Source organism: Streptopelia decaocto (genome assembly GCF_964273445.1).
Source record: "Streptopelia decaocto genome assembly, chromosome: 30".
Classification (NCBI taxonomy): Eukaryota; Metazoa; Chordata; class Aves; order Columbiformes; family Columbidae; genus Streptopelia; species Streptopelia decaocto.
In genome coordinates, this window is record NC_138685.1 from 107532 (window position 1) to 134402 (window position 26871).

The 26871-nt window shown below is 57.5% G+C and overlaps 3 protein-coding genes across 3 annotated transcripts in view; all 3 read left to right on the plus strand.

The window, feature by feature from the left end:
* The first annotated feature begins 23 nt into the window (after positions 1-23).
* On the plus strand, positions 24-11838 carry LOC309450851 (coiled-coil domain-containing protein 9-like). Its single transcript, XM_082074011.1, has 13 exons — positions 24-94; positions 1899-2003; positions 3827-3961; positions 4066-4284; positions 5275-5358; positions 5452-5631; positions 7416-7603; positions 9672-9872; positions 9955-10009; positions 10089-10407; positions 10552-10655; positions 10757-10835; positions 11217-11838. The coding sequence occupies exons 1-13, from the start codon at positions 92-94 to the stop codon at positions 11282-11284; spliced, it is 1740 nt and encodes a 579-aa protein (XP_081930137.1). The 5' UTR covers positions 24-91; the 3' UTR covers positions 11285-11838.
* Positions 11839-14147: 2309 nt separating this feature from the next.
* Positions 14148-15197, plus strand: C5AR1 (complement C5a receptor 1; the record flags this gene model as incomplete). The annotated part of the gene is made up of 1 exon (XM_082074012.1): positions 14148-15197. One exon carries the CDS (start codon positions 14148-14150, stop codon positions 15195-15197), a length of 1050 nt encoding a protein of 349 aa, XP_081930138.1.
* Positions 15198-17531: 2334 nt separating this feature from the next.
* LOC309450853 (putative ATP-dependent RNA helicase DHX34) overlaps positions 17532-26871 on the plus strand; it is a gene marked incomplete at its 3' end in the record, with an annotated part of 10365 nt that continues 1025 nt past the window's right edge. The window contains exons 1-8 of the mRNA XM_082074013.1: positions 17532-17579; positions 18648-19279; positions 19373-19684; positions 20428-20694; positions 22909-23011; positions 23092-23309; positions 24218-24392; positions 26740-26866. Coding sequence (XP_081930139.1) covers positions 18659-19279; positions 19373-19684; positions 20428-20694; positions 22909-23011; positions 23092-23309; positions 24218-24392; positions 26740-26866 — 1823 coding nt within the window. The 5' untranslated portion in view covers positions 17532-17579; positions 18648-18658. The remainder of the gene's footprint in view (positions 17580-18647; positions 19280-19372; positions 19685-20427; positions 20695-22908; positions 23012-23091; positions 23310-24217; positions 24393-26739; positions 26867-26871) is intronic.

Below are 26871 nucleotides of genomic sequence, written 5' to 3' on the forward strand. Positions count from 1 at the left end.
GAAATGGCTGTGGTGGGCGGAGCCTGTCGCTCCGGTGGGCTCAGTCGGGCCCGGAGCGCTCAGGGGGGCGGTCGCCGTTCCCGCCGCCGCGATGGTGAGAGCGGGCCCGGCGGTTCGGCCCCGGGGACACCGGCCCTGGGCTGCGGGGGGTCGGGCCAGGCCGCTCTGGGGCTGCGGGGGTTCGGCCTGGGCTTTGATGGGGCTGCTGTGGGGTCTGGGAGGGCCGGGATGGGGCTGCGGGGGCCGGGATGGGGCTGCGGGGAACAGGATGAGGCTCCGGGGGGTCAGTTTGGGGCTTCAGGGACGGGATGAGGCTCCGGGGACCCGGTTTGGGGCCCCAGGGACCGGGTTGAGGCTCCAGGGACCCAACCTGGGGCTCCAGGGACCGGTTTGGGGCTGCAGGGATCGGGATGAGGCTCTGGGGACCCAACCTGGGGCTCCAGGGACCGGGATGAGGCTCCGGGGACCCGGTTTGGGGCTCCAGGGACCGGGATGAGGCTCTGGGGGTCCCATCTGGGGCTCCAGGGACCGGGATGAGGCTCCAGGGACCCAACCTGGGGGTCCAGGTGGCCCCTTTGGGGCTCTGGGGGTTCGGTCTGGGGCTCCAGGGACCGGGATGAGGCTCTGGGGACCCGGTTTGGGGCTCCAGGGACCGAGTTGAGGGTCTGGGGGTCCCATCTGGGGCTTCAGGGAACAGGATGAGGCTCCGGGGGTTCAGTTTGGGGCCCCGGGAACCCGGTTTGGGGCTCCAGGGACTGGGATGAGGCTCCAGGGACCGGGATGAGGCTCTGGGGGTTTGGTCGGGGGTTCCAGGCAACCCGGTTTGGGGCTCCAGGGACCAGGTTGAGGCTTTGGGGGACCCAGCCTGGGGCTCCAGGGACCGGGATGAGGCTCTGGGGGTTCAGTCTGGGGCTCCAGGGACCAGGTTGAGGCTCCAGGGACCCAACCTGGGGGTCCAGGTGGCCCCTTTGGGGCTCTGGGGGTTCGGTCTGGGGCTCCAGGGACTGGGATGAGGCTCTGGGGGTCTGGTCTGGGGCTCCAAGTGGCCCCTTTGGGGCTCTGGGGACCCGGTCTGGGGCTCCCAGGGAGTGGGATGGGGCTGCAGGGACCGGGATGAGGCTCTGGGGGTTCGGTTTGGGACCCCAGGGAACCCGGTTTGGGGCTCCGGGGACGGGGATGAGGCTCCAGGGACGGGGATGAGGCTCTGGGGACCCGGTTTGGGGCTCCAGGGACCGAGTTGAGGGTCTGGGGGTCCCATCTGGGGCTTCAGGGAACAGGATGAGGCTCCAGGGGTTCAGTTTGGGGCCCCGGGAACCCGGTTTGGGGCTCCAGGGACGGGGATGAGGCTCTGGGGACCCCGTTTGGGGCTCCGGGGACCAGGTTGAGGCTCCGAGGAACCCAGCCTGAAGCTGTGGGGACCCGCCATGGGGCTCCGGGTGACCCCTTTGGGGCTCCGGGTGACCCCTTTGGGGCTCCAGGGACCGGGATGGGGCTCCAGGGACCGGGATGGGGCTCTGGGGATTGGGATGAGGCTCTGGGTGTTTGGCCTGGAGCTCCAGGCGGCCCCTTTGGGGCTCTGGGGGTTTGGTCTGGGGCTACAGGGACCCCGATCTGGAGCTCCAGGGACCAGGATGAGGCTCCAGGTGGCCCCTTTGGGGCTCCAGGTGGCCCCTTTGGGGCTCCAGGGACTGGGCTGGGGCTCTGGGGTCTGGTCTGGAGCTCCAGAGCTTCATTCTGAGGCTCCAAGGGGCCGGTCTGGGGATCTACGAGTTCATTCAGGGACCCCAGGGGTCCAGTGTGGGGCTTGTTGGGGACTAAGTGGGGCTCTGGGGTCCGGCCTAGGCCCGGCCTAGCCAAGCCGAGCCTTCCTAGAACCCGTCCCCGCTCTGTCCCCGCAGTCGGCGGCGCTGGACCTGCGCTCCAAGGAGGAGAAGGACGCGGAGCTGGACAAGCGCATCGAGGCGCTGCGCAAGAAGAACGAGGCGCTCATCAGGCGCTACCAGGTGCGGGGGGGCCCTGCCCCGTGTGTGTCCCCCCCTTAAACCCGGCCTAAGGAGGCACCGAAGGAGCTTAGAGCCGTTAATCCCGGCTTAACGCCAAGTCAGGGGGGATTAATATAATATGAGGTGACGGGAGCAGCCGGGGGGGGTTGTTGTGGCCGTCCCGTCCCTGAAATATTCTTGGGGGGGGGGGGGGGGGGTGTCTTTTCTGTCCCCAAAATCCCCATGCGGGGGGGGGGGGGGGGTGACGTCCATCCCTTCCCAAAGTATTTTGGGGGGGGGGTCGTTGTGTCCTTCCCAACCCCAAAATCTTCATGGGGGGGGGTCGTTGTGTCCTTCCCAACCCCAAAATCCTCATGGGGGGGGCATCACGTCCGTCCCTTCCCAAAGTATTTTGGGGGGGGGTCGTTGTGTTCTTCCCAACCCCAAAATCATCATGGGGGGGGATCGTTGTGTTCTTCCCAACCCCAAAATCATCATGGGGGGGGTCGTTGTGTCCTTCCCAACCCCAAAATCATCATGGGGGGGGGTCGTTGTGTCCTTCCCAACCCCAAAATCATCGTGGGGGGGGTCGTTGTGTCCTTCCCAACCCCAAAATCATCAGGGGGGGGGGTCGTTGTGTCCTTCCCAACCCCAAAATCATCATGGGGGGGGGTCGTTGTGTCTTTCCCAACCCCAAAATCATCATGGGGGGGGGGTCGTTGTGTCCTTCCCAACCCCAAAATCGTCATGGGGGGGGTCGTTGTGTCCTTCCCAACCCCAAAATCTTCATGGGGGGGGTCGTTGTGTCCTTCCCAACCCCAAAATCATCATGGGGGGGGTCGTTGTGTCCTTCCCAACCCCAAAATAGTCATGGGGGGGGTCGTTGTGTCCTTCCCAACCCCAAAATTGTCATGGGGGGGGGGTCGTTGTGTCCTTCCCAACCCCAGAATCATCATGGGGGGGGTCGTTGTGTCCTTCCCAACCCCAAAATCATCATGGGGGGGGGTCGTTGTGTCCTTCCCAACCCCAAAATCATCGTGGGGGGGGTTTGTTGTGTCCCTCCCAACCCCAGAATCATCATGGGGGGGGTCGTTGTGTCCTTCCCAACCCCAAAATCATCATGGGGGGGGTCATTGTGTCCTTCCCAACCCCAAAATCATCGTGGGGGGGGTCGTTGTGTCCCTCCCAACCCCAAAATCTTCATGGGGGGGGTCGTTGTGTCCTTCCCAACCCCAAAATCATCATGGGGGCGGTCGTTGTGTCCTTCCCAACCCCAAAATCATCATGGGGGGGGGTCGTTGTGTCCTTCCCAACCCCAAAATCATCATGGGGGGGGGGGGGGGTCGTTGTGTCCTTCCCAACCCCAAAATCATCATGGGGGGGGTCGTTGTGTCCTTCCCAACCCCAAAATCATCTTGGGGGGGGGTCGTTGTGTCCTTCCCAACCCCAAAATCATCATGGGGGGGGGTCGTTGTGTCCTTCCCAACCCCAAAGTCATCATGGGGGGGGGTCGTTGTGTCCTTCCCAACCCCAAAATCATCATGGGGGGGGGTCGTTGTGTCCTTCCCAACCCCAAAATCATCATGGGGGGGGTCGTTGTGTCCTTCCCAACCCCAAAATCATCATGGGGGGGGTCGTTGTGTCCTTCCCAACCCCAAAATCATCATGGGGGGGGTCGTTGTGTCTTTCCCAACCCCAAAATCATCACGGGGGGCGTCGTTGTGTTCTTCCCAACCCCAAAATCATCATGGGGGGGTCATCTTGGTGACAAGAGGGTGGCTGGGGGGGGTTGTCACCTTCTTCTCATCCCCAAAATCTTTTGGGGGGGGGGGTGTTGGCGACAGGAAATCGAGGAGGATCGGCGCAAGGCGGAACAGGAGGGGGTCGCGGTGACGACGCTCCGGCGCGCGCGCCCCCCCCACCCCGAATTCGACGGCCGCCGCGCCCCCCGGGGCGTCACCGTCGTGTCCCCCCCCAGGGTGAGTCGGGGATCATTTTGGGGGTTCAACACAAAGCAGGGGGGATTGGGGGGTGTTCGAATCACTGATCCCTCCACCCACCCCCCCCGTGTTGTTTCTTCCAGGACAAACGTGTGACAAGGGACAAAAGGCCACCGGGGGTCCCCAAATCCCCCCGGGGGTCCGGCCGCTCCCCAAGGGGGGACCCGACCCCCCCGGCGGAGCCGTTTTGGGAGGGGGGGGCAGGGGACGGTGGCTCCGTGGGGGGACGGGGGCGGCGAACGCGGGGCCGGGGAGCGGCCGCAACGGCCGGGGGGGGCGACGGACCCGACCGCAAGTCCAAGGTGGGTTTTTGGGGGGCAAAAGTGGGATTTTGGGGGCCAATTTGGCTTTCTTGGGGGTCCACGGTGGGATTTTTGGGTCCCAAATGGTGGGATTTTGGGGTCCAGTTTGGGGTTTTGGGTTAATTTGGGGTCTTTTGGGGGGTCCAAGGTGCGTTTTTGGGGTCAAAAGTGGGATTTCGGGGGCCAATTCGGTTTTCTTGGGGGTCCAAGGTGGGATTTTTGGGGTCCAGTTTGGGTGGTTTTGGGGTCCAGTTTGGGGTTTTGGGTTAATATGGGGTTTTTTGGGGAGTCCAAGGTGGGTATTTGGGGTCTAAAGTGGGATTTTGGGGTCCAATTTGGTTTTCATGGGGGTCCAAGGTGGGATTCTTGGGTCCCAAGTGGTGTTTTTTTGGGGATCCAAGGTGGGAATTTGGGGCCAATTTGGGGGTTTGGGGTCAACTTGTGTTTTTTGGGGGGTCCAAGGTGCATTTCCGGGGTCAAAAGTGGGATTTTGGGGTCCAATTCGGTTTTCTTGGGGGTCCAAGGTGGGATTTTTGGGGTCAAGGTTGTGTTTTTTGGGGTCCAGTTTGGGTGGTTTTGGGGTCCAGTTTGGGATTTTGGGTTAATTTGGGGTCTTTTGGGGGGTCCAAGGTGCATTTTTGTGGTCAAAAGTGGGATTTTGGGGTCCAATTTGGTTTTCTTGGGGGTCCAAGGTGGGATTTTTGGGGTCAAGGTTGTGTTTTTTGGGGTCCAGTTTGGGTGGTTTTGGGGTCCAGTTTGGGATTTGGGGTTAATTGGGTTTTTTGGGGGGGTCCAAGGTGCATTTTTGGGGTCAAAAGTGGGATTTTGGGGTCCAATTTGGTTTTCTTGGGGGTCCAAGGTGGGATTTTTGGGTCCAAAGTGGTTTTTGGGATCCAATTGGGGTGTTTTGGGGACCCAGCTGGTTATTTTGGCCTCCAAAGTGGATTTTTTGGGGGGCCAAAACGTTGTATTTTGGGGGGGCACCCCCAGGAATGGGAAGAACGTCGCCGCCAAAACATCGAGAAGATGAACGAGGAGATGGAGAAAATCGCCGAGTACGAGCGGAACCAGCGGGTGAGGCCGGAAAAATGGGTATCGGGGGGGACACACTTGTCACAAACGTCCCCCCGAGGGGGTGACAATGTCCTCTGTGCCCCCCCCACTTAGGACGGGCTTAACGAGAAGAACCCGGTGCGGAATTTCCTGGACGATCCGCGGCGCAGCGGCCCCGTGTCGGACGCCGATCGCAGGGAGGGGAGTCGGCGCCACGTCCGGAACTGGGGGGGCCCCGATTTCGACAAGGTCAAGGCCGGGATGGAACGCGACAAAAGCCGCCAGGGCCCCACGGTGGGTCCCGTGTCCCCCCGCCACGGTTTTGGGGGGTTTAAGCGGGATTGGAGCGGTTGGGATGGGGTTTGAGTTGCGGTTTTGGGGGGTTTGACGTTCTGGGTGGGATCTGAGGGCTTAGGATGGAGTTTAAGCTGAGTTTTGGTGCGTTGGGTGGAGTTTGAGTGCCTAAGATGGGGTTTAAACCGCGCTTTGGCGGGGACGGAGTTTAAGCCGCGCTTTGGTGTCCTGGGTGGGATTTGAGTGCCTAAGACGGAGTTTAAGCCGCGCTTTGGCGGGGACGGAGTTTAAGCCGCGCTTTGGCGGGGACGGAGTTTAAGCCGCGCTTTGGTGTCCTGGGTGGGATTTGAGTGCCTAAGATGGAGCTTAAGCCGCGCTTTGGCGGGGGTGGAGTTTAAACCGCGCTTTGGTGTCCTGGGTGGGATTTGAGTGCCTAGGATGGAGTTTAAGCCGCGCTTTGGCGCGGACGGAGTTTAAGCTGCACTTTGGCGTCTTGGGTGGGATCTGAGCGCCTAGGATGGAGTTTAAGACGTGTTTTGGTGTCTGCGTGGGTTTTGAGCATCTAGGATAGGGTTTAAGCCACGTTTTGGTGTTCTGAATGTTTTGACATCCCGGATGGGTTTTAAGCCGGGACCAGGTTTAAGCTGCATCAGATGGGATCTGATGGGATTTAAGCAGCTGAGACCTGGTTTAAGCTGCACTTGTGGTCAGTTTTGACATCTCAGACGGGATCTGATGGTATTTAAGCAGCTGAGACCTTGTTTAAGCTGCATTTGTGGTCTGTTTTGACATCCCAGACGGGATCTGAGCACCCAAGACCAGGTTTAAGCTGCACTTGTGGTCTGTTTTGACGTCCCAGACGGGATCTGATGGGATTTAAGCAGCTGAGACCTGGTTTAAGCTGCACTTGTGGTCTGTTTTGATGTCCCAGACAGGATCTGATGGGATTTAAGCAGCTGAGACCTTGTTTAAGCTGCATTTGTGGTCTGTTTTGACGTCCCAGACAGGATCTGAGCACCCAGGCCCAGGTTTAAGCTGCACTTGTGATCTGTTTTGACGCCCCAGACAGGATCTGATGGGATTTAAGCAGCTGAGACCTGGTTTAAGCTGCATTTGTGGTCTGTTTTGACGTCCCAGACAGGATCTGATGGGAATTAAGCAGCTGGGACCTGGTTTAAGCTGCATTTGTGGTCTGTTTTGACATCCCAGACAGGATCTGAGCACCCAGGCCCAGGTTTAAGCTGCACTTGTGGTCTGTTTTGACGCCCCAGACAGGATCTGATGGGATTTAAGCAGCTGAGACCTGGTTTAAGCTGCATTTGTGGTCTGTTTTGACGTCCCAGACAGGATCTGAGCACTCGGGCCCAGGTTTAAGCTGCACTTGTGGTCTGTTTTGACGCCCCAGACAGGATCTGATGGGAATTAAGCAGCTGGGACCTGGTTTAAGCTGCACTTGTGGTCTGTTTTGACGTCCCAGACGGGATCTGAGCACCCAAGACCAGGTTTAAGCTGCACTTGTGGTCTGTTTTGACATCCTAGACGGGATCTGAGCACTCGGGCCCAGGTTTAAGCTGCACTTGTGGTCTGTTTTGACGTCCTAGACGGGATCTGAGCACCCAAGACCAGGTTTAAGCTGCACTTGTGGTCAGTTTTGACGTCCCAGATGGGATCTGATGGGATTTAAGCAGCTGAGACGTTGTTTAAGCTGCATTTGTGGTCTGTTTTGACGTCCCAGACGGGATCTGAGCCCCCGGGACAGCATTTAAACCCGTTTTTTCCCCCAGGGCCGCCGTCCCAGCCCCAAATCCGGCGCGTCGCTGGACATGACGCTGTCGATGACGGGCCGGGAACGCGCCGAGTACGTGCGCTGGAAACAGGAGCGCGAGCAGATCGACCGCGAGCGGCTGGCGCGGCACCGCAAACCCGGCGGGCAGTGGCGGCGCGAGTGGGACGCCGAGAAACCCGACGGCGGGTGAGGCCGGGGGGGGGGTTGCTGACCACGGTGGTGCTGGTTTGGGGGGGAAAAGCTTGGTTTTACGGGGAGGAAAAGCTTGGTTTTACGGGGAGGAAAAGCTGGGTTTTACGGGGAGGAAAAGCTGGGTTTTACGGGGAGGAAAAGCTTGGTTTTACGGGGGGAAAAGCTTGGTTTTACGGGGGGGAAAAGCTTGGTTTTACGGGGGGGAAAAGCTTGGTTTTACGGGGAGGAAAAGCTGGGTTTTACGGGGAGGAAAAGCTGGGTTTTACGGGGAGGAAAAGCTGGGTTTTACGGGGGGGAAAGGCTGGGTTTAACGGGGGGGAAAGGCTGGGTTTAACGGGGGGGAAAGGCTGGGTTTAACGGGGGGGGAAAGGCTGGGTTTAACGGGGGGGGAAAGGCTGGGTTTAACGGGGGGGAAAGGCTGGGTTTAACGGGGGGGGAAAGGCTGGGTTTAACGGGGGGGGAAAGGCTGGGTTTAACGGGGGGGGAAAGGCTGGGTTTAACGGGGGGGGAAAGGCTGGGTTTAACGGGGGGGAAAGGCTGGGTTTAACGGGGGGGGAAAGGCTGGGTTTAACGGGGGGGGAAAGGCTGGGTTTAACGGGGGGGAAAGGCTGGGTTTAACGGGGGGGAAAGGCTGGGTTTGGGGGGGGGGAAAGCTGGGGTTTGGGGGGGGGGAAAGCTGGGTTTTAATAGGGGAGAAAGGCTGGGTTTTGGGAGGGAAAAGGCTGGGTTTAGGGGGGAAAAGGCTGAGTTTAATGGGGGGAAAGCTGGGGTTATGGGGGGGGGAAGGCTGGGTTTGGGGGGGAGAAAGGTTGGGTTTTAGGGAGAGGAAAGCTGGGTTTTATTGGGGGGGGAAAGGCTGAGTTTTGAGGGGGAAAGCTGGTTTTAATGGGGGGGAAAAGCTGGGATTTTGGGGGGGGAAATCTTGGTTTTGGGGGGGGAAAAGCTGGGTTTTATGGTGGGGGGGGAAAGGCTGGGTTTTATGGGGGGGAAAAGCTGGGGTTTTAGGGGGGGAAAGGCTGAGTTTTGAGGGGGAAAGATGGGTTTTAATGGGGGGGAAAGGCTGGGGTTTGGGGGGGGAAGGCTGGGTTTTGGGGGAGGGAAAGGCTCGGTTTTAATGGGGGGGAAAGGCTGGGTTTTATTGGGGGAGGAAAGCTGGGTTTTGGGGGGTAAAACTCGTTTTTGAGGTGGAAAAGTTGGGGTTTATGGGGTAAAACTGGGTTTGGAGGAGAAAAGACCAGGTTTTAGAGGGGGTAAAGCTGGTTTTTGAGGGGTTAGAACTGGGTTTTGAGGTTGAAAAGCTGGGCTTTGTGGGAGGGAAAGGCGGGTTTCGAGGAGGTAAAACTGGGTTATTGGGGGGCAAAGAGAGGGGAGTGTGGGGGGTAAAGCTGGGTTTTGTGGGGGGGGGGTAAAGCTGGGTTTTGTGGGGGGGGTAAAGCTGGGTTTTGGGAGGAAATGCTGGGGTTTTTGAGGGTAAAGCTGGGCTTTAGGGGGTGCTAGAGCTGGGTTTTGGGGCGGGTAAAGCTGGGTTTTGGGGGCGGGTAAAGCTGGGTTTTGGGGGCGGGTAAAGCTGGGCTTTGGGGGCGGGTAAAGCTGGGCTTTGGGGGCGGGTAAAGCTGGGCTTTGGGGGCGGGTAAAGCTGGGTTTGGGGAGAAAATGCTGGGGTTTTAGAGGGTAAAACTGTTTTTTTTGAGGGGTAAAGCTCAGCTTTGGGGTGGGGGGGCAGAAAAGTGAGGCTTTAAGGGGGGCAGAAAAGCCGGGCTTTGGGGCAGAAAAGCCGGAGTTTGAGGAGGAAATGCTGGGCTTTGAGGGGGTAAAACTGGGTTTTTGGGGAGAAAAGCCGGAGTTTGAGGAGGAAATGCTGGGCTTTGAGGGTGTAAAACTGGGTTTTTTGGGGGAGAAAAGCCGGGCTTTGGGGCAGAAAAGCCGGAGTTTGAGGAGGAAATGCTGGGCTTTGAGGGTGTAAAACTGGGTTTTTTGGGGGAGAAAAGCCGGGCTTTGGGGCAGAAAAGCCGAATTTCGAGGCGGAAAAGCCGGGTTTTGCTGCACTAAAACTGGTTTTTAGGCTGGCAAAGCTGGACTTTGGGTCTAAAAGTGGGTTTTTCACCCCTATCGCAAACCTGCAGCTTCAAGGCCGGGTCGGATCCCAACCTCAGCGACCACCCCACCCGCTTCCCCCCAAACCTCCCACATTCGGCGAATTCCTCCCCCCCCGGTGCCCCCAGCGGCGGCGAAAGGGCCGGGGGGGCTGCGCCAAACCCTACAGGTGCCGTTTAATCGCGGGGGGGGGCGCTAAGCTCGGCTTAATCCCCGCTTATCGCGCGGTTTGACGGCGTTTCCCCCATCAGCATGCACGACAACCGCTGGGACAAAGAGCCGGTGGCCGAAACGCCGAAACAAGAGGTAAAATGACACCGTGGGGGGGGTGTGTGACAATTATGTGTCCCCCCCACCCCGTGACACCCCAAAATCCCCCCCATAGGTGGCGGAAGCGCCGTTGGGGTCCCAAACGGAGGATGATGAGGATGAATGGGAGGACGTGAGCGAGGACGGGGACAGCGCGGGGCCGTCGAGCGAAGGCCGAACCCCCCCCAGTGCGTCCCCAAAAAGCCCCCCCCGTGCCATTGTCACCCCCGTTGCCCCCCCCCAAACCGCTCCTTTGTCCCCATTGTGGGGGGGTCGCCAATTCGCCACCGATTGGGGGGAGGAGATGGACTTGGCCTCTCCCCGCAGCAGCGTTGGGGACAATGGGGACAATCCCTTTGGCCCTAAATCCACTGGGGACCCCGGCGAGACTCCAGGTAACAACATTTGGGGGGGGGGGGTCCCCAATTTACACCAGGGGGGGCGATAATTTAGGGGTGGGGGGGGGGCACTATAGGGGCTCCATCACCGGAGCGCAAGGACAAAGCGACAAAGCTTGACTTAAAGTTTCTCCCCCGTAGGTTTAAGCCCCGGGGGGTCGCCCCGGGGGGTCACACCCCGCAGCCCCCCCCCGAAAACGAAGCGGCGCCCCAAAAAGCCTCAACGGGGACCACGGCGACGCAAGGTAGGGGGGGGATATAGGAAAGGAGCCACAACGGGGACCCCCCAATGTTATTAAATTGGGTGGGGGGGGTGTTGTGGTTTGTTCCACGGGGGGGGGTTCAGACCCCAAATTATATCCCCCCCCCCAATAGGAGCCGTGGAATTGCCCCCCGACGCCGTGGAGATCACGGATTTCCAGAGGGTGCGTTTCCGGAAAACTGGGGGGGCACCGAATGACCCCCCCCCCCCGACCCTGCACCCCCATTTTACACCCCCCCCCCCTTTTATCTGTCTGTCTGTCCTCCGCTTGCACCCGGGACGGACGCCGCATCGTCGCTTCGCTGCCGTATTGGGGACTAATTATTTGGGGGGGGGGCGGGTGATTAATTTTGGGGGGGGCTACGCTCCTCTGTACATCTGTCTGTCCTACATTAAACTTCACCCCCCCCCCCCCCCCAAACAAGCCCCGTCGCATTTTTGGGGCGTCCAATGGGGTTTGCGCCCCCCCCCACCCCCCCAATTTAATTTTGGGGGGGTGGGAAGGTGCTGGACCCCCCCCCCAATGCTTTTCTCTCTCCGACAGGACGCGCCGCGATGTCCTTGAGCCGCCCCCCCCGCGACACCGTGAGCAAAACGGGGGGGGGGACATGACATCAAAATGACATTTGGGGGGGGGGGTGAAGAAAAACCACCTTTTTGGGGGGTTCAGCCCTTTTTTGGGGTCCCCCCTTTGACTTCTTTTGGTCCCCCCCTCGAAGTTTTGGGGTCCTCCCTTTAATTTTTGGGGTCCCCCCCTTGCGTGGAACCCATCACGGTGTTTTTTGGGGGGGGGTCCTGGTAGATTTGGCGACACCATTTGCGCCCCCGACGTCACTTTGGGGGCGATTTTGGGGGTGATTCTTGGCTATTTGGGGGTGAAAGGAGCAGTTTAAGCTTCAATCCCCTCCCGGACTTTGTCTCCCCAATCCGGTGTTAATCTGGAGCTTAAATGAGGCCAAAAACCCCCCCAAAATGACAATTTGGGGGGGTCAACGCTTCGTTGGCCTTTGGGTCCCCCCCGCCCAAGCTGTTGCTGCTTCTCCTTTTTGGGTTTTCCCTTTTCTCTTCTTTTTTTGGCCTCCGCTTCCCCTCGGCCGCCCATAAAACCTCCTCGGCACCCATTTGGCACCCATTCCGCACCCATTTGGCACCCGGAGCCACCGGGACGCAGGTGAGCGGGTCCATGGGGTTGGAATGAACTGTTTGGGGGTGGTTTTGGGGGGTAAAGCTGGGTTTTGGGGGGGAAAAGTGAGGATTAAGGGGATAAAACCAGATTTTGGGGGGGAAAAGTGAGGATTAAGGGGATAAAACCAGATTTTGGGGGGGAAAAGTGAGGATTAAGGGGATAAAGCTTGGTTTTGGGGGCTAAAGCTGGATTTTGGGGGGGAAAAGTAAGGATTAAGGGGATAAAGCTGGGTTTTGGGGGGGAAAAGTGAGGATTAAGGGGATGAAGCTGGGTTTTGGGGGGGAAAGTGAGGATTAAGGGGATAAAGCTGGGTTTTGCGGGGGAAAGTGCGGGTTAAGGGGATAAAGCTGGGTTTTGGGGGGGAAAAGTGAGGATTAAGGGGATAAAGCTGGGTTTTGCGGGGGAAAGTGAGGGTTAAGGGGATGAAGCTGGGTTTTGGGGGGGAAAAGTGAGGGTTAAAGGGATGAAGCTGGGTTTTGGGGTGAAAAAGTGAGGATTAAGGGGATAAAGCTGGGTTTTTGGGGATAAAGATGGGTTTTGGGGGGGAAAGTGAGGATTAAGGGGATAAAGCTGGGTTTTGGGGGGGAAAAGTGAGGATTAAGGGGATAAAGCTGGGTTTTGGGGGGGAAAGTGAGGGTTAAGGGGATGAAGCTGGGTTTTGGGGGGAAAGTGAGGGTTAAGGGGATGAAGCTGGGTTTTGGGGGGGAAAAGTGAGGATTAAGGGGATAAAGCTGGGTTTTGGGGGGGAAAAGTAAGGATTAAGGGGATAAAGCTGGGTTTTGGGGGGGAAAAGTGAGGATTAAGGGGATAAAGCTGGGTTTTGGGGTGGAAAAGTGAGGATTAAGGGGTTAAAGCTGGTTTTGGGGGGAAGAAAGTGAGGATTAAGGGGATAAAACTGTGTTTTGGGGGGGAAAAGTGAGGATTAAGGGGATAAAGCTGGGTTTTGGGGGGTAAAGCTGGGTTTAATGGGGGGATAGAGCCGGGTTTTGCGGGAGGATAAAGGCGGGATTTGGGGGAGAAGAGCTGGGTTTTGGGGAAGATCCAGTGAATTTGGGGGGTAAAGCTGGGTTTTGAGAGGGAATAAAACCAAGATTTGAAGGTGAAGAGCTGGGTTTTGGGGAGATAAAGCCGGATTTTGAGGGGATAAAGCCCGGTTTTGAGGGGGAATAAAACCAGGATTTGAAGATGAAGAGCTGGATTTTTGAGAGATAAGCCAGGTTTGGAGGAGGTAAAGCCGAGTTTTGTGGAGCAAAAGGCGAATGTGGGGGGTAAAGCTGGGTTTTGGGGGGTAAAGCTGGGTTTTGAGGGGGTATAAAGCCAGGTTTTGGGGGAGAAAAGCCGGGTTTTGAGGGGGTATAAAGCCAGGTTTTGGGGGAGAAAAGCCGGGTTTTGAGGGGAAACTCCTCCCTTAGTCTTTCCCACCTGTTTTTGGTGCCGCTTTGCTCACCGCAGATTTCTCCATCTCCTGTCGGGACTTTAGGCCCGGCCTAAAGGCACCGGAGCCTCCGGGCCCGCGGCGCTTGAGTGTTTCCTCATCCCGGTTCTTGCGCCACCAGAGGAAATGGGGAAACAGCCGTTTCCTCGCTGGCCGGGGCGGGTTTTGGTGCTTCCACCTCGGGTTCTTCCTGAGGAACATCTCAGCGGCTTGGACGGGGTGGGCGGTGGAGGTTCCTCCAACCCAAACCCATCCATGGCTCTAGAAACAGGGTTTGAGGAACCTCATCCCATTGAAGGTCTCCTTGACCATGACGTGGGTTGAACTGGATGATCCTTGAAGGTCCATCCAACCCAAACTCTTCCATGACTCTATGGACAGAGTTCTGAGGAACCTCATTGAGTGGAAAACGTCCTTGACCATGACGTGGGTTGGATTAGATGATCTTTGAAGCTCCATCCAACCTAAACTCCTCCATGACTCTAAGGATGGAGTGTTGAGGAACCTCATCCCTTTGATGGTCTCCTTGACCATGACCTGGGTTGAACTGGATGATCATTGAAGGTCCATCCAACCCAAACTCTTCTATGACTCTAAGGATGGGGTCTTGAGGAACCTCATCCCATTGAAGGTCTTCTTGACCGTGACCTGGGTTGGATTGGATGATCATTGAAGGTCCATCCAATCCAAACTCTTCCATGACTCTAGAAACAGGGTTTGAGGAACCTCATCCCATTGAAGGTCTCCTTGACCATGACGTGGGTTGGATTAGATGATCTTTGAAGGTCCATCCAACCCAACCCCTTCCCCTCTGTCCAACAGGCTGCAGTTTCCAGTCGAGCGGCCGCTGGACCATGGACGACTTGACCCCCAACTACACCTTCAACTACACGTGGGACGACTACTCCATCTACGACCTGGACGCCTACGAGGTCCCTCCCGGCCACCGCGCCATCCTGGCCCTCTACGCCCTCATCTTCCTCCTCGGCGTCTTGGGCAACGGCGCCGTCATCTGGGTGACCGGCTTCGAGCTGCGCCGCACGGTCAACGGCGTTTGGTTCCTCAACCTCTCCTTGGCCGATCTCCTCTGCTGCTTGGCCTTGCCCTTCTTGGCCTTCCCGTTGGCCCGCGACCACCACTGGCCGTTGGGGGCTTTTGCCTGCAAGTTCTTGCCGTCCCTCACCATCCTCAACATGTTCGCCAGCGTCCTCCTCTTGACGGCCATCAGCGCCGACCGCTGCGCTTTGGTGACGCGCCCGGTGTGGTGCCAGAACCACCGCACGCTGCGCTTGGCGCGGGCGGCGTGCGGCGCCGCCTGGTTCTTGGCCGCGCTCCTCACCCTCCCGTCCTTCATCTTCCGCACCGTCCGCCGCGACGATTTCTCCGACAAGACCACGTGCGTCTTGGACTACGCGGCCGTCGGGCACCACCAGCGCGTCACCGAGCTCGTCACCGCCGTCGCGCGCTTCGTCGCCGGTTTCTTGGCGCCGTTCGCGGTCATCACCGTGTGTTACGGGCTCCTGTTGGCCCGTGTGCGCAGCAAGGGCTTCGCCAGGTCTAAAAAGGCCACCAAGCTCGTCTTGGTGGTCATCATCAGCTTCTTCGTGTGTTGGTTGCCCTACCACGTGGTGGGTTTGATCATGGCCTCCACGCCTCCCAAGAGCGACTTGTTCAAGGGCGCCCGCGACGCCGACGCCGCCGTCACCGGCGTCGCCTACGTCAACAGCTGCGTCAACCCCATCATCTACGTGGTGATGGGGCAGGACTTCAAGGACAAGCTGCGGCGCTCCTGGAGATCCATCCTGCGCGGCGTCCTGAGCGACGAGCCCGCCAGCACCCTTGGGGACAGCAGGATGAAGACCAAGTCCACCGTGGACGACCAGAGCGTCAGCACCACCATATGAGCGACGCGGCGGCTCCGGCGCTTGGGTTTTGGCCCATGTGGTTGTGAGTTGGGGTGTTGGCCAACCCTTGGGGACCTTCTCCCGGCTTCCTCGGTGGTTTCTGAGTCACCGCGTGTGGCGCCGGTTCGTCACCACCCATCGTCTCCACCACCCAAGGTGGACATGGACCCACCTCAAGCTCCATCGCCCCAAAAACTCACTCAAGCCCGACCCAAGAAAGCTTAAGCTTAAGCTTGACCCAAGAAAGCTTAAGCTTAAGCTTGACCCAAGAAAGCTTAAGCTTAAGCTTGACCCAAGAAAGCTTAAGCTTAAGCTTGACCCAAGAAAGCTTAAGCTTGACCCAGGAAAGCTTGAGCGTAAGCTTGACCCAAGGGAGCTTGAGCGTAAGCTTGACCCGAGAAAGCTTAAGCTTTAAGCTTGATCCGAGAAAGCTTAAGCTTTAAGCTTGACCCAGGAAAGCTTGAGCGTAAGCTTGACCCAAGGGAGCTTGAGCGTAAGCTTGACCCGAGAAAGCTTAAGCTTTAAGCTTGATCCGAGAAAGCTTAAGCTTTAAGCTTGACCCGAGAAAGCTTGAGCTGAAGCTTGACCCAGGAAAGCTTGAGCTTAAGCTCGGCCCAAGAGAGCTTGAGCGTAAGCTCGGCCCAAGAGAGCTTGAGCGTAAGCTCGGCCCAAGGGAGCTTGAGCGTAAGCTTGACCCAAGGGAGCTTGAGCGTAAGCTTGACCCAAGGGAGCTTGAGCGTAAGCTTGACCCGAGAAATCTTAAGCTTTAAGCTTGACCCGAGAAAGCTTAAGCTTTAAGCTCGACCCAACAAAGCTTGAGCTGAAGCTGGACCCAAGAAAGCTTGAGCTGAAGCTGGACCCAAGAAAGCTTGAGCTGAAGCTGGACCCAAGAAAGCTTGAGCTGAAGCTGGACCCAAGAAAGCTTAAGCTGAAGCTGGACCCAAGAAAGCTGAAGCTTGGCCCAAGAAAGCTTGAGCTGAAGCTTGGCCCAAGAAAGCTTGAGCTGAAGCTTGGCCCAAGAAAGCTTGAGCTGAAGCTTGGCCCAAGAAAGCTTGAGCTGAAGCTTGGCCCAAGAAAGCTTGAGCTGAAGCTCGGCCCAACAAAGCTTGAGCTGAAGCTCGGCCCAACAAAGCTTGAGCTGAAGCTCGGCCCAACAAAGCTTGAGCTGAAGCTCGGCCCAACAAAGCTTGAGCTGAAGCTGGACCCAACAAAGCTTAAGCTTTAAGCTTGGCCCAAGAAAGCTTGAGCTTGACCCAAAAGGCCACCCCGCGGAGGTGGCCGCGTCCCTCGCCGTCCCCATCGTGTCACCGTCGCCAATAAACCTGGAGGTTCCTCAAGCGTTGAGCAACATGTTCCTCGTTTCTCTTTTCCGGTGGTTTCTTGGGCAAGATTTTTGGCTGTGTCAGCACTTTCAGGGCCTGTGGGTGACACAATGAATGTCACAGGCGGATGTCACCTCCCCGGTGCCACCGGAAGGGCCTTGGCGGGGGGGGAGGGATTGGGGACAATTTGGGACGGGTAGGTCTAGCAGGGGTGGTTGGGGATAGTGGGGCACAAGGGGGTCAGGTTGTGATGGGGACACTTGGGGACACTTGGGCCCAATGAGGATGGTTGGGGACAGGGGAGTACAAGTGAGGTAGTTGGGGACAAGGGGACAGTTTGGACTGGGGACAATGGGGGACAGGGAGCCCAGGGGGGTTGGTGGGGGACAGGGGACAATGGGGGACAGGGAGCCCAATGGGGATGGTTGGGGACAAGGAGACAGTTTGGGATGGGGGCGGTTGGGGCCGACTGGGGACACCTGGGGCCAATTGGGGACACCTGGGGCCAATTGGGGATGGTTGGAACCAATTGGGGATGGTTGGAACCAATTAGGGACACCTGGGGCCAATTGGGGACACCTGGGGGCAATTGGGGACACCTGGGGGCAGGGAAGCAGGTAAGTGGGGACAATTGGGGAACAGTGGTGACTGGTGGGGATGGGGAGGCACAAGGGGGACCCTTTGGGGACCCTTGGGGACCCTTTGGGGACCTTTTGGGACCCTTTGGGACACGGGGACGCTGCGTTTCCCGCGGCCCCGCCCGCCCCCGGGAAGCTCCGCGGGCGCCCCGCCCACTCCCCATGTGATTTGCATAACCACGCCCACACCCCACCTTTTATGTCCATACCCACGCCGGCCCTCTCCTCATTTCCATACCCGCGCCCATTGGTCCATTTATTTGCATAACCACGCCCACTTCCCCGCCCTACGTTCCCGCCCCTCGGTGGCCCCGCCCACTCGCTTTGGCGCCACCTGGCGGGTGCGCGCGTTAGTTGTTCCGGGTCCGTTTCGGGTCTGAGCGGCGGGAACGCGCCGGGCTCTAAAACCGGCACTAAAACCGGTATTAAAACCGGGCCTGAGACCTGGGGGGGGAAAGCTGGGCCTGGCGGGACGGGCCTGAGAGGCGGGACGGAACGGGGAGGGTCCCAGGGGTCTGTCTGGGGGTCTCAGGGGTTGGAATGGGGTTGGGGGGGGTCCCAAGGGTCTGGAATGGGGTTGGGGGGGGGTCTCAAGGGTCTGGAATGAGGTTTGGGGGGGTCCCAAGGGGCCGTTGGGGATCCCAGGGGTCTGAAATTGGGTTTGGGGGGGGTCTCAGGGGTCTGGAATGGGGTTTGGGGGGTTCCCAAGGGGCTGGAATGAGGTTTGGGGGGGTCCCAAGGGGCTGTTGGGGATCCCAGGGGTCTGAAATGGGGTTTGGGGGGGTCCCAAGGGTCTGGAATGGGGTTTGGGGGGGGTCTCAAGGGTCTGGAATGGGATTTGGGGGGGTCCCAAGGGGCTGGAATGGGGTTTGGGGGGTCTCAAGGGTCTGGAATGGGGTTTGGGGGGTTCCAAGGGGCCGTCTGGGGGTCCCAGGCGTCTGAAATGGGGTTGGGGGGGGGGTCTCAAGGGTCTGGAATGGGGTTTGGGGGGTCCCAAGGGTCTGGAATGAGGTTTGGGGGGGTCCCAAGGGGCTTGGGGGGATCCCAGGGGTCTGGAATGGGGTTTGGGGGGTCTCAAGGGTCTGGAATGAGGTTTGGGGGGGTCCCAAGGGGCCGTTGGGGATCCCAGGGGTCTGAAATGGGGTTTGGGGGGGTCTCAAGGGTCTAGAATGGGGTTTGGGGGGGTCCCAGGAGAGGTCCCAGGGGGCTGTTGGGGGTTCCAAGGGGTCTGGAATGAGGTTTGGGGGGGTCCCAAGGGGCTTGGAAGGATCCCAGGGGTCTGAAATGGGGTTGGGGGTTCTCAAGTGTCTGGAATGAGGTTTGGGGGGGTCCCAATGGGCTGGGTTGCATTTTGGGGGGATCTTAGGGGGCTAAATTGGGGTGTGTGGGTCTCCCAGGGTGCGAACAGAGTTTAACGTGGGATCCCAAGAGCCCCGGGCCGGGTTTTGGGGGATCCCCCACACCCCAAATCTCATCCAAACCCCATCCAGACCCCGTGGTGATGGAGAACGACCCCCATCCCTCATCCCCCCCATCGTGGGACTGGGACTGTCCCACCGCGCGGCGCCGCCTGGAGGAGCTTTATTTCGGCGATCCCCACCGTCCCAGCGCCGGCACCTCGGACGCCAACGACTTCTGGACCTTTTTCGAGCGGCTCCGGCGCTTCCAAAGCCAAAAAACCCCCCGCCAACCCCCCAAAGAACCCAACACCAACGCCTTGGATCTGCCATCACACTACGACCCCCGGTACCGCATCAACCTGGCGCTGCCGCGGCGCCGCGGCGCCGGAGTCCCCGAGGAGCCTCTCGCCCAATTCCGCGCCGCTTTGTTGCATTACCTCGATTTCGCCCAAAAGCGGAGCTTCGCCAAGCTGGCCAAGATCCAGAAGGAGCGGGCGGCGCTGCCCATTTGGCGCTACCGCGAGCGGATCCTCGAGGCCGTGGCGGAGAATCCGGTGGTGGTGATCGCCGGGGACACGGGCTGCGGGAAATCCACTCAAGTGCCGCAGTTCTTGCTCATGGCGGGGTACGAGCGCGTGGTTTGCACCCAACCGCGGCGCGTGGCTTGCGTGGCGCTGGCCAAACGGGTGGCGCTCGAGAGCCTGAACCAGTATGGAGACGAGGTGAGCTTCATTTTTGGGGATATTTCATATTATTTGTCGATTCGTTTTGACGTTTCGGTGGCTTTTCCAAGCGCCCGTGGCTTCTCCAAACAGGTCGGCTACCAGATCCGCTTTGAGAGTAGCCGCTCGGCGGCCACGCGGCTGCTGTTCCTGACCGAGGGGCTGCTGCTCCGGCGGCTCCAGCGCGACCCGGCGCTCGCCGACTGCAGCGTCCTGATCGCCGACGAGGTGCACGAGCGGCACCTCCACGGCGACTTCCTGCTGGGCGTCCTGCGGCGCCTGCTGGGCGCGCGCCGCGACCTGCGCCTCGTCCTCATGTCGGCCACCATCAATATCCAGCTGTTCTCCGGCTATTTCGGCGACGCGCCGGTGCTGCAGGTGCCGGGGAGGATCTTCCCCATCAAGGTGAGGGCGCGGATCGCGGCGGCTTTTGGGGTGCCTGGGGGGGATTAAACGGGGGTGGTCGGTCGGTCAGGGAGGTTCTCCTGCCCCTCATATATATATATATATTTATAGGTCTACAATACATACAGTCATAGCACCCTGAGAATGGCTGATCTGGGAAGCTAAGCAGGGTCGGCCCTGCTCAGCACTTGGATGGGAGACCTTGTGGCCAGGAAGCCAATGGGACCTGGGGGGGTTAGAAGGGGGTGGTCAGTAGGTCAGAGAGGTTCTCCTGCCCCTCTACTCTGCTCTTGAAAAAAGGTTTAGTTCAGATACTATCAGGATATATTTGGGGATCATATATATATAAAATATATCCAGCCATAGCACCCTGAGAATGGCTGATGTGGGAAGCTAAGCAGGGTCGGGCTCGGTCAGCACTTGGATGGGAGACCTTGTATATACACCCATAGCACCCTGAGAATGGCTGGTCTGGGAAGCTAAGCAGGGTCGGGCCCGGTCAGCACTTGGATGGGAGACCTTGTATATACACCCATAACACCCTGAGAACACCTGATCTGGGAAGCTAAGCAGGGTCGGGCCCGCTCAGCACTTGGATGGGAGACCATGTATATACACCCATAGCACCCTGAGAATGGCTGATCTGGGAAGCTAAGCAGGGTCGGGCCCGCTCAGCACTTGGATGGGAGACCTTGTGGCCCTGCTGGGACCACACCACATAGACTCCGTGCTTCCCCCCCCAGGTTATTTACCAACCGATTGCCAAAGAGGAGGCGGCGTTGCCGGCACCGGGCCGGGCGGAGCGGCTGGACCCGCTGCCGTACCTGCGGGTGCTGCAGGCCATCGACCACCGGCACCCGCCGGAGGAGCGCGGGGACCTGCTGGTGTTCCTGAGCGGGGTGGCCGAGATCGGCGCCGTCCTGGAGGCGGCGCAGGAGTACGCGGCGCGGAGCCAGCGCTGGGTGGTGCTGCCCCTGCACAGCACCCTCTCGGTGGCCGAGCAGGATAAGGTGCGGACCGGACCCATTTTGGGGGTCCTAACCCCATTTTGGGGGTCCGACTCCATTTTGTGGATCCGATCTCATTTTGTGGGTCCATCTCCATTTTGTGGGTCCGACCCCATTTTTTGGGTCCGACTCCATTTTGTGGCGTCCGACCCCATTTTGTGGATCTGATCTCATTTTGTGGGGTCCGACCCCATTTTGTGGATCCGATCTCATTTTGTGGGGTCTGACTCCATTTTGTGGGTCCGACTCCATTTTGTGGGTCCGACCCCATTTCATGGGGCGTGACCCCATTTCGTGGGGTCCGACTCCATTTCGTGGGGTCCGACTCCATTTTGTGAGGCACGACCCCATTTTGTGGGTCCGACCCCATTTTGTGGGTCGTGACGCCATTTTGTGGGCGCAACCCTGTTTTGTGGGTCCGACTCCATTTTGTGGGTCCGACCCCATTTCGTGGGGCCCGACGCCATTTTGTGGATCCAGTCTCATTTTGTGGGGTCTGACGCCATTTTGTGGGGTCCGGCCCCATTTTGTGGGGCGTGACTCCATTTTGTGGGTCCGACCCCATTTTGTGGGTCGTGACGCCATTTTGTGGGCGCAACCCTGTTTTGTGGGTCCGACTCCATTTTGTGGGTCCGACCCCATTTCATGGGGCGTGACCCCATTTTGTGGGTCCGACTCCATTTCGTGGGGTCCGACTCCATTTTGTGAGGCACGACCCCATTTTGTGGGTCCGACCCCATTTTGTGGGTCGTGACGCCATTTTGTGGGCGCAACCCTGTTTTGTGGGTCCGACTCCATTTTGTGGGTCCGACTCCATTGTGTGGGTCCGACCCCATTTCGTGGGGCCCGACGCCATTTTGTAGATCCAGTCTCATTTTGTGGGGTCTGACGCCATTTTGTGGGGTCCGGCCCCATTTTGTGGGGCGCGACTCCATTTTGTGGGTCCGACCCCATTTTGTGGGGGCGCGACCCCATTTTGTGGGTCCGACCCCATTTTGTGGGTCCGACTCCATTTTGTGGAACCAATGCCATTTTGTGGATCCAGTGTCATTTTGTGGGGTCTGACGCCATTTTGTGGGTTCCGACTCCATTTTGTGGGTCCGTCTCCATTTTGTGGGTCCCGACTCCATTTTGTGGGTCCGATGCCATTTTGTAGGGCGCAACTCCATTTTGTGGGTCCGACTCCATTTTGTGGGTCCGACGCCATTTTGTGGGTCCGACCCCATTTTGTGGGGGCGCGACCCCATTTTGTGGGTCCGACTCCATTTTGTGTGGTCCGACCCCATTTTGTGGGTCCGACTCCATTTTGTGGAACCAATGCCATTTTGTGGATCCAGTGTCATTTTGTGGGGTCTGACGCCATTTTGTGGGTTCCGACTCCATTTTGTGGGTCCGTCTCCATTTTGTGGGTCCCGACTCCATTTTGTGGGTCTGACGCCATTTTGTGGGGCACGACCCCATTTTGTGGGTCCGACTCCATTGTGTGGGTCCGACTCCATTTTGTGGGTCCGACCCCATTTCGTGGGGCCCGACGCCATTTTGTGGATCCAGTCTCATTTTGTGGGGTCTGACGCCATTTTGTGGGGTCCGGCCCCATTTTGTGGGGCGCGACTCCATTTTGTGGGTCCGACCCCATTTTGTGGGTCGTGACACCATTTTGTGGGCGCAACCCCGTTTTGTGGGTCCGACGCCATTTTGTGGGTCCGACGCCATTTTGTGGGTCCGACTCCATTTTGTGGGGGCGCGACCCCATTTTGTGGGTCCGACTCCATTTTGTGTGGTCCGACCCCATTTTGTGGGTCCGACTCCATTTTGTGGAACCAACGCCATTTTGTGGATCCAGTGTCATTTTGTGGGGTCTGACGCCATTTTGTGGGTTCCGACTCCATTTTGTGGGTCCGTCTCCATTTTGTGGGTCCCGATTCCATTTTGTGGGTCACAACGCCATTTTGTGGGTCCATCTCCATGTTGTGGGGCGCGACGCCATTTTGTGGGTCCGACCCCATTTTGTGGGTCCATCTCCATTTTGTGGGGAGTGACCCCATTTTGTGGGCCCGACTCCATTTTGTGGATCCTATCTCATTTTGCGAGTCCGACCCCGTTTTGTGGGTCTGATGCCATTTTGTGGGCCAGACTCCATTTTGTGGGTTCCGACGCCATTTTGTGGCTCTGCCTCCATTTTGTGGCGCTCGAACCTTCAACTTTGGCCATTTCCAGGTGTTCGACGTCCCCCCTCCCGGCGTCCGCAAGTGCATCTTGTCCACCAACATCGCCGAAACCTCGGTGACCATCGACGGCGTGCGCTTCGTCCTGGATTCCGGTACAAAATCGCCCTCCATTTTGTGCCGATAACCCTCCAAATCCCCTTTTAACCCCCTTGGTCTTTGTCGTTGCGTCCAGGGAAGGTGAAGGAGATGAGTTACGACCCCGAGGCCAAACTGCAGCGGCTTCAGGAGTTTTGGATCAGCCGGGCGAGCGCCGAGCAGCGTAAAGGTCGCGCCGGCAGGACCGGTCCTGGTGTTTGTTATCGGCTTTACGCCGAGTCCGATTATGATGGTTTTGCTCCGTATCCCGTGCCGGAGATTCGACGGGTGGCGCTCGACGCTTTGGTGCTGCAGGTAAAAGGCGGGGAGGAAAAATAGGGATGGAAAATGGAATGATTTGGGGGTAAAGGGGCTGCGGAGGCAGAATCGCCTCAGGGCTCAAAATGGCGCCAAGAATCGCCTCAGGGCTCAAAATGGCGCCAGAATCACCTCATAAAATGGCGCCAGAATCGCCTCAGGGCTCAAAATGGCGCCAGAATCGCCTCAGGGGGCAAAACGGCGCCAGAATCACCTCATAAAATGGCGTCAGAATCGCCTCAGGGTTCAAAATGGCGCTAGAATCACCACATAAAATGGCGCCAGAATCACCTCAGGGCTCAAAATGGCACCAGAATCACCTCGGGTCAAAATGGCGCCAGAATCACCTCATAAAATGGCGCCAGAATCGCCTCAGGGTCAAAATGGCACCAGAATCACCTCAGGGCTCAAAATGGCACCAGAATCGCCTCACAAGATGGTGCCAGAATCACCTCAGGGCTCAAAATGGGATCAGAATCACCTCAATGATCAAAAAATGGCAGCAACAAGGCACCAAAATCACCTTAAAAAACAGATTTGTGGCACCGAGGGTGCTAAAATCACCTTGGGGGTCAAAATGACGGCACCAGAATCACTTCAGGGCTTAAAATGGCACCAGAATCACCTCAGGGCTCAAAATGGCGCCAAAATCACCTCAGGGCTCAAAATGGCGCCAGAATCACCTCACAGGTCAAAGTGGCAGTGGTGGGTTAATGGTTGGACTGGATGATTTTGAGGCTCTTTTTCAATTAAAACGATTCTGTGATTGATTTGTGAAGATCTCAGGGGGAAAACCCATCCAGCCAAAGCTTGAGCGTCAGGGTCTGATGGTTCCTGGGGGGGATTTATAAACTCCAAGCTCTTTGTATTGTCACCAAGGTTGGTTTTGTGTCTTTCTCTTGCAGTTAAAGAGCATGGGGCTGGGCGACCCCCGAACTTTCCCCTTTTTGGAGCCTCCTCCTTCGTCCAGCTTGGAAATGGCCGTGCGGTACCTGCAGGACCAGGGAGCCCTGGACAACAACGAGGACCTGACGCCCATCGGGACCCTCCTGGCCCAGCTCCCAGTGGACGTGGTGGTGGGTGAGTAACACATGGAGACATGGGGCCAGAAGCACCTCAGGAACAAAATGGCGCCAGAATCACTTCAGGAACAAAATGGCGCCAGAATCACCTCAGGCTCAAAATGGCGCCAGAATCACCTCAGGACTCAAAATGGCGCCAGAATCACCTCAGGGTCAAAATGGCGCCAGAATCACCTCAGGGGTCCAAATGGCACCAGAATCACCTCAGGGATCCAAATGGCGCCAGAATCACTTCAGGCTCAAAATGGCGCCAGAATCACCTCAGGGCTCAAAGTGGCATCTCCAGGTGCACCAGTTCTGGGAGTTTTAGTCTCGATTTCATGATATAATGGAAGAAAACGTACAAAAAGTGACTAATGTGGGAATTATTGATAAACAGAGCGACCCCCAAACTGCCTCAAAATGGCGGCGCCAGAATCGCCTCAGGGTCAAAATGGCGCCAGAATCACCTCAGGGTCAAAATGGTGCCAAAGTCACCTCAGGGTTCAAAATAGTCGCTCCAGGGGCACCAAATTGGGGAGTTTTAGCCTCAATTTCCTTATATACTGGAAGAAAAGGTACAAAAAGTGACTAATGTGGGAATTATTGATAAACAGAGCGACCCCCGAACTGCCTCAAAATGGCGGCGCCAGAATCACCTCAGGGTCAAAATGGCGCCAGAATCACCTCAGGACTCAAAATGGCGCCAGAATCACCTCAGGGACAAAATAGTGGCTTCAGGGGCACCAAATTGGGGAGTTTTAGCCTCGATTTCATTATATAATAGAAGAAAATGTACAAAAAGTGACTAATGTGGAAATTATCGATAAACAGAGCGACCCTCGAACTGCCTCAAAGTGGCGGTGCCAGAATCACCTCAGGGTCAAAATGGTGCCAAAGTCACCTCAGGGTTCAAAATAGTGGCTCTAGGGGCACCAAACTGGGGAGTTTTAGCCTCAATTTCCTTATATACTGGAAGAAAAGGTACAAAAAGTGACTGATGTGGGAATTATTGATAAACAGAGCGACCCCCAAACTGCCTCAAAATGGCGGCGCCAGAATCACCTCAGGGCTCAAAATGGCGCCAAAGTCACCTCAGGGTTCAAAATAGTGGCTCCAGGGGCACCAAATTGGGGAGTTTTAGCCTCAATTTCCTTATATACTGGAAGAAAAGGTACAAAAAGTGACTAATGTGGGAATTATTGATAAACAGAGCGACCCCCAAACTGCCTCAAAATGGCGGCGCCAGAATCACCTCAGGGTCAAAATGGTGCCAAAGTCACCTCAGGGTTCAAAATAGTCGCTCCAGGGGCACCAAACTGGGGAGTTTTAGCCTCAATTTCCTTATATACTGGAAGAAAAGGTACAAAAAGTGACTAATGTGGGAATTATTGATAAACAGAGCGACCCCCAAACTGCCTCAAAATGGCGGCGCCAGAATCACCTCAGGGTCAAAATGGTGCCAAAGTCACCTCAGGGTTCAAAATAGTCGCTCCAGGGGCACCAAATTGGGGAGTTTTAGCCTCAATTTCCTTATATACTGGAAGAAAAGGTACAAAAAGTGACTAATGTGGGAATTATTGATAAACAGAGCGACCCCCAAACTGCCTCAAAATGGCGGCGCCAGAATCACCTCAGGGTCAAAATGGTGCCAAAGTCACCTCAGGGTTCAAAATAGTGGCTCCAGGGGCACCAAATTGGGGAGTTTTAGCCTCAATTTCCTTATATACTGGAAGAAAAGGTACAAAAAGTGACTGATGTGGGAATTATTGATAAACAGAGCGACCCCCGAACTGCCTCAAAATGGCGGCGCCAGAATCACCTCAGGGTCAAAATGGTGCCAAAGTCACCTCAGGGTTCAAAATAGTGGCTCCAGGGGCACCAAATTGGGGAGTTTTAGCCTCGATTTCATTATATAATAGAAGAAAATGTACAAAAAGTGACTAATGTGGAAATTATCGATAAACAGAGCGACCCTCGAACTACCTCAAAATGGCGGCGCCAGAATCACCTCAGGGTCAAAATGGTGCCAAAGTCACCTCAGGGTTCAAAATAGTGGCTCTAGGGGCACCAAACTGGGGAGTTTTAGCCTCAATTTCCTTATATACTGGAAGAAAAGGTACAAAAAGTGACTAATGTGGGAATTATTGATAAACAGAGCGACCCCCAAACTGCCTCAAAATGGCGGCGCCAGAATCACCTCAGGGTCAAAATGGCGCCACCAAAATCACCTCAGGGCCCAAAATGGCGCCACCAAAATCACTTCAGGACCCAAAATGGCGCCACCAGCATCACCTCAGGACGTCCCCCCATTCCAGCAGAGCCGTTTTTGGGGTGTCCCTGACTGATTGTCCCTCCCCGCGCAGGGAAGGTGCTGGTGCTGGGGGTGCTGCTGGGGCTGCCGGAGCCGGCGCTGACGGTGGCGGCGGCGCTGAGCGTCCCGTCGCCGCTGGCGCGCGCGGCGCAGCCCGACCCCGACCGCGCCGCCGCCCGGCGCC